This window comes from Rhyacophila brunnea, unplaced genomic scaffold, assembly GCF_057557595.1.
Source record: "Rhyacophila brunnea isolate RB1 unplaced genomic scaffold, BYU_Rbru_1.0 scaffold_4, whole genome shotgun sequence".
In the NCBI taxonomy this organism is placed as follows: Eukaryota; Metazoa; Arthropoda; class Insecta; order Trichoptera; family Rhyacophilidae; genus Rhyacophila; species Rhyacophila brunnea.
In genome coordinates, this window is record NW_028233068.1 from 48803129 (window position 1) to 48821973 (window position 18845).

The 18845-nt window shown below is 28.1% G+C and overlaps 1 protein-coding gene across 1 annotated transcript in view; it reads left to right on the forward strand.

The window, feature by feature from the left end:
- Window positions 1-2590: 2590 nt before the first annotated feature.
- Window positions 2591-18845, forward strand: part of LOC147067470 (uncharacterized) — a 321606-nt gene continuing 305351 nt past the window's right edge. Inside the window, exon 1 of the mRNA XM_085953605.1 lies at window positions 2591-2714. Within this exon, the coding sequence (XP_085809731.1) occupies window positions 2699-2714 (16 nt within the window). The 5' untranslated portion in view covers window positions 2591-2698. The remainder of the gene's footprint in view (window positions 2715-18845) is intronic.

Consider the following 18845-nt stretch of genomic DNA (forward strand, 5'->3'; position numbering starts at 1 on the left):
CTTTCAGGGCCGCGACGCTCTAAGGCCTGCTAACACGTGAACAAAAACATTTTGTTTGTATTTTAGTCATACACACGGTTTCTGTCGCAGTGGTGGTTTGCGAAAAATGCAGTCGGATTTGCTTGAGGCGGAAAGTACCGCACAAAGGAGCGTTCACAATTCCGCGTTATAATTGAATAATTGATGATTTGGTAAGATAATTATAAATATACATTAAAAAAAAATTCAGTGCGCGATTATCATATCGTGAGTACTGAGCCAAAGGAAAAATTGAATGATAGATTATTTAGATTATTCTGTTCAGTGTATTCAGAAACAGTTACTCAATTACTAAGTTATAACTTATTTTTTGTAAAGTAGTGAAAAATATATGACGGAAACAATAAAGTTTATAGATATTTCTATTGTACGTATGAAAATTGTCGCTAAAGCATTAACTTTTTATCAAATTGTTTACCCTTAATTTAAATCACTGATTAATATATAAGACAAATTTATATATGTAAATGAAAGCCGATAGTAGGTACTTGTATAGACAAAATAATTTTCAATAAAAAATAACAAACATATTTATATAATTATAACACAAAACATATAGGTACGAATATTCTTTGTATAATGATAATAATACATTATATTATTATCATAATATTATTATCTTATAAAAATATGTATGGTATTAAATAAATAAGAGAAAACAAGTAGAAAGAGGATGCCGATTACATGGAGTTTATAAAACTGACTAAGAATTATTTTACGGTAATTTACAGCTTTGAGTGACGACAATGAATAAAACCATATAATAGTAACATATTACTTTTCTAAAATATATACAATATATTATTATCTTAATATTTTTTTATTAATATGGGAGGCTTAGAAACAAAATAAGCCGTTTCCATTTTCGTATAATGTTAATTGAGTTATTAAAAATGTATTATATCTGTCTATTAAGTCTAATTTTTGAAAAAAAAGTGTTTTCACATGTTATTTGTATACTAATGATATATTTTACATTTTTAAATACTTTTTTTTTCAAAAATTATATCGAAAAAATAGAAATAAGTCATATTTATTGATTTACTAAAGTTTAAATAAAATGGAAACAACCGGTAATTTTTGTAGAGCAGATTATTAAAATTTCAGGGATATTTATTAGAAAATTTATTTAAAAAAATACGTAAAGTATGTTTTTTTCGTAAGAACGTACATTTAAATTATTTACTTAGCTCGAAACCCTTATCTGAATCTCGCACCGACACGTTTTTCCAGTTCAGAGAATTTATTACGTTCAATGACGTCTAAATGTTTTATTTCCTAATAATAAATCTCCGGCGTTCCTTGTTTCCGCTGTCATTGTGGACGACCCAGCTGGATATACGCATACGGCAATCCGTCGTGCGCATGCTCGCCACCCGATGCTGCGATACCAAAAATTTTGTTTTATCATTATCCAAAAGTCGACGAGGTCCTTGTCTGTCCATGTCCAAACGCGTACGTTAAAAAATCCGATCAAACCCCCCCTGTAATCGCCCCTATCGCGCTATTAAACAACTCTCGAAGGTTAAAAACGTGCCAACGAACTGTCAAAACAAATATTTTGACTTATATAGGTTATATCCGCATGGTCGGGTACGTGTGTACGTTTATTCAAACCCTCACAAGACTTCAAACGTTCGAATAAACTAAAACAAAACATAACCATATCATCTTAATATTAACTATTAAACCTGTTAATACTAAATAATAAAAATATTATTTTAACCAAAAATATATGGTTAAAATCTTAAATTATTAACCTGTTAAAAACCATCTGCATAAAAAAATCGTCAAAATATTAATAATATCTTGAGTTGATAAAAACATCAAAATATAAATTCGTTGAGTGTATTTACATTATTTTACTACTGTAGTAGTCAAAATCGGTGATGTGATTTACATGTTGTTTTTTTCCCGGATGTGTGCATGTTATTTCAACCCGTGTTGTCGAATAACAAATTAGTTTTTGACAATCGAGTTAATTTTAATGTTAAATCTTTATTATAATAACATGAATGAAACAATGTTCATTACCTACGATTAAAAAGCAATAAAATTGTGTGTTTATTGGATATACATTACATTTAATGACTTTAAAACTGTATTGTGAAAAGCAACATAAATATTAACATTTTTGTTGTATGGATAATCTAGTGGTGAATTAATATATATATAAAAAAAAACAATACTTACATATTTATAAATGTTAATTTGTAACGAGTGTGGATGTTACCAAAATCTAATATAGGTTATCTATAAGATAATAGTATTTGATTGATTTTTAAGTGAGGTGATATACTGCTATTAACTGTAAAAAAAACATGCCATAAAAGAATATTTTTAATTGTTATTATTGATATTTCTAGTGTATAATATATGGCATCTACGAACTATTGATGAATTATTAACATGGTTTCCTCCATACAAATTAAATTGCTGTAGTGTATTCAATATATAAATACAGAGTATATATCTACAGTGAGTTCAACTAAAACACTCATATATTGTGTAGTATTCAACACGTTGAGCGCTGCGGCAAAGTTGAGAACTTCTTGAAGACTATTTTATGGATTTGAATAAAGTGATTGAAGGCAGATTTTGTTGATATTTTGGAAAACTGTTGCTCGTTCTTATAAGAGGTCCCACAAATAATATCGAGATGTCTTCTGACGTAGGTAAGAAATCAGATTGAAAAACTATTTTTATTATAAAATATATATTATATTGTATTGTGTAGGTACTTGTTATAAGAAAATATTTTTAAAGCAGTAATAATTTATAAAATAAAATGATTATTTTATTTTAAAAGTATTAACATTAAAAATACTTCAAATAATTGCGATTAAACAGTACAATAGTTATTATTATTATGAAATTAAATGTAATAATATATGCATAGGTACTTAATATATCATTTTTCTGTTAGTCAACATAAAATAAAATAAGTTTTAAACAATTCTTATTCAAATTATTAATTTTTAAATCATAAATAAATATTAAAAAATTTGAAAGAAAGTTTTTGTTAATAATTATTGTTTATTTTTGTATATAAATTTAGAAACTAATGGTAACCAGCAAAATGTAGGTAACATAACACGAATTAATAATATATTTAATAATGACGTTAGAATACATAAAACGCGTTTGTAGATCATTTTTTTCTTTGAACGAGCCTTTATTTTAAATTATTCACGTTGTGCAAATGCGTTTCAATATTTTATGTATTATTAAAAGGGTAAAAAGAACATTATTTAAATAACTTTGTCCTAATGCAACATAAATATATAATGACCTCCAAAAGGTTTATATAGTATTATATTGGCCTTTGAAGAAATGCCTACATATTAAAACAGTATATAACTATATACTTTACGTTATACTACAGTTTTCATTACATTTTATACTTGGCTTATTTATTTATATGGCAATTTTCACTATTTCATGTTACATTAAACACTCTTATATTATTGTCTACGCCGTAGACTGTCTACACCGTAGAGGTCTACGCTGCATATAATTTTGACGTATAGGGTCTACGCCGATATGGTACATTTTTAATATACCATAAAATACATATAATACTTATATCATTTTTTGACTAACGGCTTTTTAACTCTCGGTATGATATTTTAATTTTTTTTCACCTAAAAGATATGCAAATTTTATTATTTGTTGATTTACCTTTATTCATTATATATATTATATTAAATATAATATATTGTAATATTTTATTAGTTATATAGATTTAGTCTTTTTGTTTTTTTGTATCTTTAAAGTTACATTATGAATTGTAATTGTATGTTATTATATAATAGTTAATATGTAATTAAGACAGACTAAATTTCAAATTATATAAATTTAAATAAAAATGTCCATACTCATATAACGACATATATTATGTTATTTTATATTGAATTTAAATAATCTGTCTACTTATATTAAAACTTTCTATAAACCTAGATAAATTTATCTAATATTCATTAAATATTATTTTCGTTTGGCTAATCTGAAGAAATTGTCGTAGTTTAATGCGTGAGGTACCTACTGGTTTTTCATTCACAAAGTAGCTTATTTGATTCGCGTTAGCCTATAATGCATGTATTATGAAATATTTTCAAACCCTTATATTTCTTTGGTTAATTTCACTAGGTACTATGATTGAGCCATGTGGCGATATAGTTTTAATAAATCTTATTTGGCGATTTTATATTCACCATTTCCAATTTTGTATAAATGTACGTTTGTATCTTCACCTGAGAAGACAAAGCCAACCTTAATCATTTTTAATTATATGTATTGAATGGTATATTACAACAATTATACAGATACTACGATATATTGATAATATATATTACAAAAATGAATTGATTTAAAATATAATGATGATAAAATGTAATGACAACGAATCTATTTCATATACATCAATAAAAGGGTACAATTTTTGTGAAAAAAGTATAAAAAAAATTAAACGAAGTTTTATGTTCAAGCGTAAAATAAACCAACGGTTCCGGCCGAACGGTCTCAATGAGTTATTTGATAATAGATTACCAACGACCAGACTCGCAAGCATATGCTTCGGAAATTCTGTTAATATCTTCATGTCGAATAAATCATCTGGAACAATAATAATTTAATTTAAACTTGTTCGTAATAATTCTATCGTTTTTGTATACAATTACGTCCCAAACGCAACACCACGCATCTGCGTAGTGATAATTTGAAATGTAAATGATTAATCGATGTTTGTTAATTTAAAATAACTTTGTTTCTTCATTGTTATATTTACAAATTTATCATTATTTAAGCTGTTGATAGTAATTAGATCATTTAGTGATTCAAAAACATTTTATTTAAAAAAAAAATTAAAACAATATCTACCTAAACTTATTTTCCATAATATTAATACTATCGACCGAAGGTACTTGATAGAATTTACCTTTTAATTCAATATTTGAACTTTTAAAGACTGATATCATAGATATATCTCATTAGTTAACTCCATTAGTTGCGATTGTTCCCATAATGGACGTTTTTACACCTCTTGAGTCTAATAATTTTATTGTTTATAATTATTAATGATCTATTATTAGGTTTTGACGATTTTTATACACTTATTGATAAGGTAAGGGTTTTTTTACAAACACTTTAACTATTCATAATTTGTACGATGCCAAAAGGTGAAATCCGGGTCGCAAAAAACGACTCAAATGGAATAGTATAAAACTTAAATCCATTAGAATTTATTTTCCACAATTTGAATAAATATGGATATGAGAACTATGCCTTAATTTCTTCTAAGGTGACTTATTTAACTATATATATGTACTATTCATGCTGAATTTTAATAGCCATTTACTGCTTTATATACTATTTCTATGTATCGTCCGACTGTAATTAATTGGGACCATTACTTACTCATTTATTTTTTTATCTCATATTCATCAATATGGTATGAGCATGAGAACAGTCATGTTGTTTGATCTTAGTATTTTAAAACAATATAAACTAAAAAAAAAAATAATAAATTGGGAGCATTGGTAAGTTGTTTTGTTAATGTGTATAACTGTCCTACTTTTGGTGATATCAATTCACAGGGCAAATTGATTAAAATATCGTTGTGTATCACCGTGAGTTGGTAGAGGTAATTTTAAAATATCTCAGTCAGTGTACTTCTCTATAATATTATGTAAAAAAATACTTTATTTTATTAACTGCTTTTCTATATTTCTAAGTAATATTTTACTGTTTTTTTTAAAAATGTATTCCATGTATTATTTTTTCTCTTTGTACATGTTTCATGTCATCTTGTGCACGTCTTGAGTTTATAATTTGTAATTTTTACCCATGTAAATAAATAAATAAATTATAAGTAGAAAATGAGTCCACTCGATGAACTGCAAGGTAAGTTCTACAGATGCTTCAGTTTTTTTTAGATGGATAGATGGAGACAGTCAAACTAATACTAGCATAATATTCGCGGTAAGTAGTATATTAAGTGGAAATCTATTAAAAATATACTTGATCAACAATAAATCATTTAGTTATCTACTGTTTTTGACTGGTCTATTGTTATTATAGAAATATTATTGGTCCACTATTGGGAAATGTGACTTGCAATGTTAAGAAACTGCAATATTTTGAAAACATTTGTTATATTATGCGATAATTTATTATAGTTTTATTCATTATTAACTATTTGCATTCATACTAATATTTCCATTTACTGTTAAAATGAGGTAGGTGCATGTTCAATTTATCGACATTTTTTTTTTATTACATACAGATATAATACTCGTATTATAATATGAACGAAGATTTTATATTTTTGAAAAACTAAAGGATTACTAATAATTATACCATATTATTATTTGGTTCATGTAACCAAATCTGTTATCATTGCCGCTAAAACTCAATGTGGGCTCTGGATACTCATGGGAAACATATCCATTGTAGTATATCTGCTAAAAAAACTCTCTATTTTTCTCTCAATATAGTCTAATCACATCAGTGTAGGTCTCCTGGGCATATTTTATGGTGTATTTAAGAAAAGCGTTATGGTAGTTGGGTATCATTCAACCTTGCGACATAGTCTGGCCAATCAAATCGACAATGGAGAAGAGATGTAGATTATTATATAACGCGTATTGTTAATAGTTATACTTTTCTTATAAATACAATTTTCATTGCTTACGGCTCTAAAGTCCCCTTATACATTATATATATATATTATTCTTTTGGATGTATCCAGTTTCTTTGCAACGTTTCTTGATAAGGTAAAGAATTACGAATCTTTGATCAATCTAGGCATGAACAGGGTTTTTAAAGCTTTATTTCAGTTGTATTCTGAGTAAAATTTATCAATCAGTCATGCAATTAACTAGGTTTTTTTTTTAATTATTATCTTCGGTATAAAATTTTACAAGGAATATGATTAAACATAAATAATTTATTTTATTTTCTTAACTGTCAATTCATGGTGGAACTGCATTGTATTGTTGTTTTTATTTAATAAAACGCATTTTTATTTATAGTACTTATTCCACTTTAATTAATATATTAGGACCGGTTTCGTCCACCTCAGTGGGATATTTTCAACTTGAAACAACTTCAACAAGTTGAAAATGTCCCACTGAGGCAGACGAAACCGGTCCTAATATATTAATTAAAGTGGAATAAGTACTATAAAAAATTTGCGTTTTATTAAATAAAAACAACAAACAAAAATAGGTTTTATTTGTAGTATTTATAAAATTGTTTTAAAAAATAATACAATGTAAACTATGAGCCGATAGTTTTAAAGGAAAATACTCACCAAAGTTTTTTTGTACGTCATGAATGAGAAAATTTCAATTGTTTTTTAATTACTCGGCAAGATTCTACTCTATAATTACTACTATCAAGTCTTCCAATCTATCGCTGCACGAAAGCGTCATCAATTATATATAACACGTATAGATAAAAAAAACAAAAGAAAAATATTTTTTATACACTGAAAAACAAAAAACATTTTAAGGAATATTTTTTGTGTTTTACGACGTGTTGCGGTTCAGTCGTCAACATGTTTACATGTGTTTGTGAATAAAACACATTTGTATTGTAGACGAATGAAATGATAAGTGTGATGGTGTGGGTAATGCCGCAGTGATATTCCTGTGTTTGTTTTCTCACGGGAATATATATACACTGAAGTTCACTAATACCTTGAAACTTTACCTCAGACAAAACAAAACTTTCCGGGTAATGATCGTAGCCATGAAAAGTGGGGAGGAATATTCTCTGTAGTAATATGTTTTATTATGTTTATAATGGTTTCCTTTATGGGCCTAAATTTCACTTAACATAGACTTCCTGGACTAGTGGCAGAAGAATACTTAGGCATGCACACAGTGAGAGTTTGTAATAGTTTAAAAGTTAGCACACTAGTTTTTATTTTCATTTTATAAATTAAGTTAAGTTAGTTTTCAACGGGTTAAATTTTTAGGTTATAATACTAAACTTTTTAGTAATATGACATCTAACATTAATTACTATTGAAGCACGGTCCCACAAGAGGATTTCGCCTCCTGGCCGCCTTCAGTACTCCAACTTATTGACCAGAGCTTTTATGCTCTGTTGTTAATTTAACAAAAACACATGATACATAATATACTTAACATAAAAACGTTACAGATTTTAGTAATTTATTGTTATATTGTAAAGTAGATTAATTAATGGAATACAATACAAAGTAAATAAAAATACTATAATTAACTATTTTTTTTATTCAACGAATAATTCACAAGATTTAAGAATGCATCATGATGCCGGCTAGTAATTAAAATAATACCTCATTTGATTTAAACTACAAAAGCCGATCACCAATGTAGCTCAATTTAAAAAGCGCTTCAGTGAGTATTAATAGCCATTAGTTAAAATTTGCTGTAATTAAGTATGATTCCTTTAGCATTGTGGTCAATGTGCGTGGGCGCGATACCTGAGAGGTGCATGTTCGATTCCTGCGGGGTAAGGTGTCTTACTTTTTTCTATTTGTTATAATATATTTTCTCATAAGTGTTATTAATTTTATATATATTAAATTATGTTTAAAAATACTATAATTTGTATACATAGTAAAAATGTAAAACATTATTAAAACCAACCTACCAACTGGAAATTAATATATTTTTTATCAATATCATAATATAGTAGTAAGACTTGGTATGTGAACAGAGGAAGCCACAAATTACTTATGTATATAATTAATTTATTCGTAATATTAAAATTTTAAACTGGACGTATTCAAAACGTCTACAAAAATGAAATAATTTGTAATGATGATGGCACCACCATCTAGACCGGGGTTTCCCAAACTATGTTCCGCGGAACACTGTGTTCCACCAAACCTGAATAGGTGTTCCGCGACCATTTGGAAAGGTTTTATACACTGAAACACATTTAAAGATCTTCTACTAAGTAGAAGTAAAATAAGTAAAACTAAAATAATTCAAGAATCTACTTTATATTGAAAGGCGAGTGATGATCAATCTCCACTGATATTTATGACATCAAGTATCTAGATAGGACATGGCTCCCACAAGGGGGGCGGCCTGACAGGCCTCTAGCCTGGAGGCCTGGGCTTACGGGGAAATTGACCAGCCAAGTGAGATTAACACACATCACAAACATGCACTAATAGTAAAAAATGTCGCCTGCGGCGCTGTTTTGCTTCAAGCATGCTAACATTTAATAATATGTGGTTTTTATTTTTATTATATTTAATAATATAGGTACTTACAATTTTTGATTATTGTCGATATTTGACATGTCCATTATTGTGCATATCAACATAAATGCGGGTGTATTAAAAATACAAAAAAATCGCTAAAAAATACCTTTAATTTTACCTCTAACACCATTTGGAATATGCAACTGTAGATCGTCACATTGCCTTTAACCATAGCGATAAGTAGGGGACCCGCCAAAGATCCTAGCTTGGGGGCCCGCTTCGGGATGTGGGGGCCATGATCTAGGTACAGACGGAGGACCATCTTTTCTCACACCATGCGCATGAAAAAGATGGGGTATGTTGTTTTTAACTGACCGGCTGACAAGTCTTGTTAGCTTAACGACAGTTTCCAAATTTGGCAAAACGGTTAGCTGCGCTAATAAATAACCTGCAAAATAAACTAAGTGTTCCGTTAAAATTTCCGGATTTGAAGTGTTCCATTGCAGAAAATGTTCGGGAAACCCTGATCTAGACATTGCCATGAAAAACATAGTCTGTTAAGCGGTGGTGTATATTCCATTTTTACTATTAGATACGAGTAGTTAAAAGTACTAAAATTTAAACCCTTTTATCATATGTCAACTTATGCCATGTTTGCTGTTTTATTTATATATCGAATTAATTACTAATATGTATTTAAATTTCTTCGTTAAAATTTGTCAGTACTGTTCTATTTTAAATGATAAGTTTTGAATGACCTGATCTTCAAAAATGAATCCAAATATATAACATGTCGATAAATAGCTACTAGAGAATAAAAAATCTTAAATCTAAATTAAATTTATGGTAATTAATTCTATACGTATTTTTTTTTTAACTAAAAAGTCTTTTTAAGATAAATACTAATAAATTTAAATTATATAAGTAGACCTCGAAAAACCGCATGAAATACTTAACGACAAAACAACACAAGAACACTACACAAAATATTTAATTCTAGCCATTAGAAAATTAAACACATACGTGGAGAAAGGTAATTAACTGCATATCAATGAAATTAACTGTATTATTTTAAACGAGCGAATAGATAGTTTTACAAATAATAGTATTTTGTAATAAGTAGTGATTTACTTATCATTTCTACCAACATTTCTATGGCATTGCGTGCGAGCAAGCTCGCAATGAGACAAGCCAAGCCATTCAAGAATTAAAATGTTTTAGGTATTTTAGGTACAATCTATATGTCGTTAGTACGGAGTATTCTTGAGTATGGGTCCATTATCTGGAGTCCTTATGGGGTTTCCTATAAGCTTGTTTTAGAGCGTATTCAGAAGAAATTTCTTCGACATCTTTATTTTAATGTATATAATTATTTTCCTTTTGATAGTTTCTTAAACGAATATTTTCTAACTAACCTTCTTGAAGGCATGCTCGGCTTTCATCTTGAAGCTCGCAGACCACTTCTGATTTTAAAGCATTATTCCTTCACATGGTATAGTTTTCAAACCCGATATTCTGGAAAAATTGAATTTTTATGCAATCGTCAATTACATGCGTAGTCGCAACCATGACATATTTTAGTGAAAGCTGTTTCATGTAGCTGGTAAATGCAATCCCTAAAGATGTACACATTTTTAGCGATAAATTAAATATTTTGTTTTTAAAATTCTATTTTATTGTTTAATTTGTATTTTTTTTTTGAATTATTGTTGTTTTTTTTATTTTATTTCTTTTCTATAAAATTATTTTTTTGCTTTTTTTTTCTCTACTAAGTTGATTAATCTGTATTTTTTATTATAAATGTCATGTTGTGAACGTCTTGAATTAATAATTTGTTAAGTGTTCAATGAGTATTTTTTAAATAAAGAAATAAATATATAAATTAATTAATTAAGCGACTTTAAAAAATATGTTTTTCTTATTATAAAAACATTACCTGTTTATATTATATAAATTTGATCTTCCGTTTTTTTAATTTATTCAGTACATTAAAATATTTCGCGATAAACTTTTATGCACGACACGCACAGAGAGGGTAAAGAATCATTCGAGCGAAAGCATTTCTTATGTGTTTCATACTAAAGGGTCAAAGTGCCACACAACCCGCAAGCGTAATGAAAAATTAATTCTTACAACAATAGACTTTAAACCACACGTATTTTAAGGATCAATTTTCTGCAACAAATATAATATTAATAACGTCAGTATTATGATAAAATTTAAGGATTTTGATCTGAAATGAAAGTAACACTTTGAAATTTCGTGGAAATAAATACAGTTTAATCGTTTTGCTTTTAAAGGTTCTTCGCATGTAATGAATACCTATATCAATATATCGTATTATTATGTAAATTGATATTGCAAACACACTCATATATTTTTGGGTTGTGAGTTGCGAGGCAAATACAATCGAATAATTAATTATATCATAATTTTATATAAGTATTTTGTTTATAAAAATAAAATTAGTCACTATGTTATAATAATAATACAGGATTTTCCGAAACTGAAATATTTAAATAATTCATAATTAAGATATTAACATCGCATTTTTTTGTGAGAACTCTAATTACTGATTAAATATTATTTTTTCACTTTATGTGATTATTTCGTTAATATGTCTGATCGTCGTGTACACGATGTAGAATAGTTAATGACAAACTATCATTTATACGCTGCCACATGATGGGTTACAAGTAAATTGCATGTGCTATATTTTTCCGTATCACAGTTCACCGTGAACTGTCGTACCGAAAAAAGACAAAGTCAAATGGCATTGAGAAAAAAAAATGACACGTTATTTGTGGAGCATTGCAGACAGTGATCTTCCAGTTATATTCAATTCAATAAAAATATTAATTTGATATTATTTGATAGGTACGACTTGATAATCTACACGCATCTACTTGCTAACTTATTTTTAAATCAATCAGAAAATTTAATAAAAATGTTAAAAACATATAAGTATATTTATTATAAGAAAAAAACTGAGGTCCAGTGGGATTCGAAAACTTATCAATCACTTGCTGGTTGAGTTTTTTATTCATTAAGCTACTGATCCAAACGTCAATTTTGCGGTTTAATTATAATACTTACGCTAATAACATAGATAAGCTTTTGTAATATACATAACATTATAAGAATTGATTCATAGATGGCGTCGGGATTACCCGAAATTCTTGTTATAACCTTCTTATACTTGTTTAAAAAATAAATAATTGAAATAATTATTATTGGCATTCATATTATTAATATTTTATATTTTATGTTAGTAACAAGCTCAGTTTTAAAGTTACTGCACATTCAATTATTATTGTATGTAACTTAAATTTGAGTGTTATATAATATTATTATTAGGTAATAAAAAAATAACTATATATTGAATTGGATATTGAAACTTTTAGTGTTAAAACTGTTCCTTTGTCATGTTTATTGTAAATAACAAACGAAATGGTCTAAATAGTATTTTTACGACGTTTTTGAATGGAAAAAGTTTGAATGTGTTTATTTCCATAGTTATTGAATACAACTTTAGCCAAAATAGAAATTGATCGTTGCAAATATAATGGAAATTGATTTTCAATTTCTTGGCTTTTTAAAAAATGCCTACATTCAAAATATTATAGTACTATTGGTATGTATAAGAAAAAATATATATTGCTTGACCTATAAATGAATTTGTATAGTAAATACAGTAAGAATGTAATCATGTTTGATCGTTGTATTGTTATAATGAATAGTATCATTAATTTATCGTCAAAATATTATTAGCATACAAATTATGTGATGCAATATTTTGTAGATCTAATATTGATGCACAATTTGACATTATAAGTCTATTATAAGAGCAAACTAAACTATCATAGTAAAACTACTTTAGTTACGCGTGTATTAGAAATTAACAAGAAACAAAAATTGAAACCAAGCTACTTACTATTAGGGATTGCAATACCGAACGAATATATCAATACCGGTATTTCGGTATTTATTATTGAATACCGGTATTTGTTAAAATATATAAAAAAAAGAATTTGGTACATACAATATTAAATAGGTTTTAAAATCAATAAAAATATAGATATTAAAATCTATTTAAATATTATTTTATAGCAACGACCTACCTTTATTATATCGACCTTCAAATATATGTATTGATCATTATATTGTAGAACTGCTGATTTTTACAATTAACATATAATTGATACTTATAAATCCGGATGGAAAAAAATCTTTGTCAAATTCAATGCTTAGACATATAATAATTGCAAGTATTTGCCAAGAATATTTTCTTTTTCGAAATATCTTAACTGAAATAGTTATCATAAATGACAATTTTTATTTTAAAATTATTAACTGCTTTATTATTAGATGCTTTCTAATATAATTTAATTTTTAATTATTATTTATGACATAATATGTCATATTATATTATATTAGTGCATTAACCTTAATATTATAATTGTTCGAGTATTTTATTTATTTTTAATATACCATCAACAAGTCGTGATAGTTTAACATGTAGTTTTCGAAATATCGACAGCTTAATCTGCAAACCGGCTTACTCCATTCAGGTAAATAATTGTTCAGGAAGGAGAAAACACATAATTATTTAACTATCGAATGAATTGTGAAAAACGATTTTTTTCAGTCAGGTACATGTTCAAATACGCGCGTTAACATGATATTACTCCCTACGTCAGTTATTGTTTGTCAACTTATGGCTACTGCCGTATGTTGTAGCTTAACCACTGGGAAATGCCAATAGAAATTGCGTATTTAAAAAAAATACTACCTTATTCTTAGGTCAATAATTATTATAAAACAATCATTATTCCTAAGATGTTTTAGCACATTTGAATGGTCATGGACATAGCTTATAATCAGTATCTTTAGAATTATATTCAAATGTGGTAATTTTGCTCATTTTTTGAATAATAAAATGCCTAATTCTTGTCAAATTTGAGATTACAGATATTATAAAAATAAATTTATATCGTACTTATTTCATTACAATAATGTCAACATAAATTTTACTAATGGTTTTATAAATGCGTTTAAAAATTAATAAATGTAAAAAGTTTTAACACCACTGCACACGGATGTACTGAAATATGACTGTATTCTAAAATATTAGATTGAGAGGTTTAAAGAATACTATTTTATGTAGTAAAAATACTTTATGCAGTCATCAAATGTTTAAAATAAATATAAAGGATAATAAGGCTTCAAAATTATGTAAATAGATTATCTACAACGTTTAAGAAATGTTCAGGCTAATGCTTTGAAAATACCATAAAATCTCCATTTTGACCTCCGTTGGGCATGTGGGCCGTTTAGCAGTCGATGTATCATTTCAACAAGTTTAGCGACCAATGACAAAATCAAGTACTTATAGAATAGGAGCGGAATGCACAATCTAAGATTTCGATCCTAAGGATAAGTCGCCGAAAAGCATGACTTAACTATAGACAATCCTGAGTATAGAGTTAAGGAATCCTTAACCATCGACTACTTTTGTTATGAACACGCCCCCTTCTGTATTACCATTTACCACTGACAGCTGCTGTCAAAATAAATTCGCATATCTATAAAACAGTCCATACACTCAAATTCATTTAACAATGTATCTCAATATGGATATTGATAGTGTTAATTCGTTTGGCATGTACTTGGAGAATATTATTTTACTTTTATACGCCAGCCCGCAGAAATACAAAATGCCAGGTGAAGAATGACACTCGACGCTAGTGTTACCATGTTAAAAAATATCTTGCGGTGCCTGTGGAATCACGTATAATGACTTATAACGAAAATATAGGAGTATTATAATTAAATATTAATATGTATTTATAGTTATTGCATTTATAAAATGCAAAATCACATTTTTGTCATCGTTTAACAATTATAAAATAATTTACCAAAACCACAGGAAAGAGAATTTTTAAATATGGTATTATTTTCAATTGAAATGATCTTAACTAAGGACAATGTTTCTGCATAGTATTTTCGGCTAAGGAAATTTTAGTTATGACAAATGTTTCCGCATTCCGTTCTAGAATTAGAAAAGATACGAGGTTGGATTTGTAGGTTTCACTAACATCAAACGTGTTATACACCGAATTTTTTTAAACTGATAATCAAAATAAAATATCTATATCTAAATAATTGTCTTTTATTAATGATTTTGATCTTTAAATATAGTCACAGCACATGGATATCTTTTAAAGGAAGCTTATTGTCTTAGAAAAATTAAGCTTCCGAGTTGATCTTAAAAGAAACTCGCGACAGCTTTTGCTTTCAAAGAATATTTTCGAGAGCTCTCTGAGAGCTTTTGAATGATACAAGATGTCACCTCTAGCAAGTCTTTCTTTTATGTAGAGCTTGTTAAAATATGGTTCGCAATTGAAATGGCATGTGCAGATATTAATATATATACACAAATTAATATATACACGTAAAAATCATATAGGAAAAGGTGCAAAGTGATTCTGGAAATATTCCAAAAGGACATTTTGAAGATGCTGTTTCAGAATAACGTGAAACTAGTCTTTTAATATGTATATTGTTTGAGTAGGTATAGATAATATTATTTTAGCTGAGATGATCAGAAAATAAGACATCTTCTCCATACGTAACGTAAGTGATATTTAACTATCGATATAGTACGTTATTAGCGTTTTTCTTGCCAGATTTAGAATTTTTATACAAACATCTAGCTTGAATAATTTTTGTCTATAATAATCAAGCGTTTTCTTAATATAAAAATAGTTTAAAACTTCGCATAAAAAACCTGCAATATGACACCAGATTTGCTTGAAAATTAACGTGATTTTTGTGTCTTAGTCCTACTGAAGAAATGTTACTTACCTACAAAATTTTGTACACTTAATGGTTTTTAAATCGATGATTAATTTATTAGTTGTGAAACAATAGATAATTCTTCAATCTTTGATCTCAACTTATTTTTGTTAAATGATAGTTTCTAGCCATTAATATATAAAAGTCTGGCGTTTTCTGTACTATATCTGTCATATATAAATGAAAGTTAATAATATTGTCATGCAGACATGTTTAAGGAATCATTTTCTTTAATTTAAATAATCATTAAATATTGGCATCATTCATAATTTGTACCTTTTATTACAACGTAAGATTATTACACCCACGGTGGCCGCGCGGGTTAAGCGTTGGACTATCACGCCGTGGGTCTCATGTTCGAATCCTGGGTCTGGAATTTCAATTTGTGTGTGAGTCAGGGCAGGGTATGGACCTAATAGGTTGAGCAAGTGGCTGACATCCATTTCTCGTAAAAAATAAAATCTGTTAATATAGTAATAGCATATAGTGAACATTACAAATTATTAATTTAAGACGTTCACAACAGTACATTTAGAAGAAAATTAATAAAACAGTATTACGTATATAAACACACGGTAACCGCGCGGTTTAAGCGTTGGACTATCACGCCGTGGGTCCCAGGCTCGAATCCTAGGTCTGGCATGTACACATATTGTTTTTCAATTTGTGTATGAGTCAGATTATGGACCTAATAGGTTGAGCAAGTGGCTGACATCCATTTCTCGTAAAAAATAAAATCTGTTAATACAAACCTCTACTCTGAGGAGGCCCATATGATCCTATTAGGATCGAACATGGTCGAAAAAAAAGATATGGAAAATTCTTGTTCTTAAATGAACATGAATATTTTCAATTTTATAATCATTTTATTGATAACCATAAGTAGTTTGAAAATTCAAACTTGAATTTTTTAACTACAGTTAGTTTAACTATTTTCTACATCTTTTACACTGTCTGTAAAATATTTCTATCGAACTGTGAAAAATAATCATTGACTGTAGCGATGACATATTGATTCGATGAACGTGAACAGGAAAAAAAATCTCTGGACCAAGTCTCAATGAAAAATGGTTTAATGAGTACAAAATTAATAGCAGATTATATTGAATATAAATCAAATATATATCCCATTTTACAACGTTTTATTAGGTCGTATTCTTATTTGTCCGGTACAAATCTTGCAATCGATTTTTAATAACTTCCCGACTAGCTAGACATTTGAAACTTTTAGAATATATCAGAAGACAAAGCCAATGCATTTTTTAATACTTTTAGCCATCTTTAAGTAGAATTAAATTCATTTTCAGTTAATTCTGTTTTGTATGAAAAGTTATTTCGGAAGAAATCCGTAATCCAATCCACTATTATTGGTTGCTAGAAAATTATTAATATTATACGTGCGTTACTATGGAAATCAATATGAGTGTCAAAATGACATTTCAGTATTATTTCTATCAAATACATACAGTCAAGTCAAGTTTATATGATTCAACAGACAATTTAAAAACTTTGTATATTAAAAGTTCTTTTTATCTTGTAATTATTTGTGGTTGAAATTATTAGAGTAACATAAAATGAAATACTTTTAATGAGTGAGACCATTCATCTGCCACGGGATTGAGATACATTGGATTGTTTCGTGAGAGAAAAAAGTGAAATCAACAGTAGTTAAGTACCTAGCAGAAAACTAAAGAAAAAGATGAATATTGTACGTAAATAACATTTTTCTTAATATATAATGTAATATTTTTTTGTTTATGATGGATATAAATTGGGAAACGCTTCTCTCCAGAGCAATTTGTATAGACGCCGCAGTGATAAATTTTTGACTTGTATATGAGCTCGCAAAATGTCAAGTGGTTTGAAATATACAGAAATTCTGAAACTTTTCAACTGAACTGCAAAATTTTATTTATCATTATTAGCTGTTGTATTGTAATTATTATTATATATGGGCGAGTATTTTTTTCTGTAATTAACCTAAAGCTGGGTACTCATTAGCGAGCCGTAACTGTAACCGTTCCAGATACTGTAACCAACTCTAGATGCAAAATAATAATTTATTAGGTTCGCGAACTAATTATTTGGCATCCATACTGGTTACTGTATCTTTAAAATAAATTGATCGAATCAATTCAATAAAATGGCCACAAGTTTTGTATATCTACAATAGAACGTTCACAATTTTTGTTCGATAGTTAAGCGTTGAATGCTATGATTGAGTAATTTAGCTCCTAGCATATTAGCACCTGTACACCCCATGAATTTATTTGCACAAATAGTGTGTACTTTAAACTATCGCGATGATAACTGGTTATACGTAAAAGTGCTGACTGTCTCTACAATCTCATTTTTTAAGTGTAAGCGAGACGCGATGTTGTCATTGTGTTGTACTATTGGACAGATTCAGACAGGTTCGTAGATAGTCGGTAAATGTTCAAATATTCTGTGCGGTGTAGTTCGTATTTATTTCGACAGGCTAGCCACTATCGTTCTACTGCGCATGCGCACCGCCATGCAAGTAGAAATATTATTGCGTGAAAATTCAGAATCTTCTGAAATTTTTTGATGCATGCAAACTTGCACGATAATACGTATTTACATGTAAATTTTCTTGCTATGGACGCCATAATAAGTTTTATGCACTAAAGTTTATTCAATATTGGTGTATTTAAACGTTGCAATACATTCTATTGCACGTGTATATTGCGTGTTTTATATTCGTAAGACACTCACACATTCA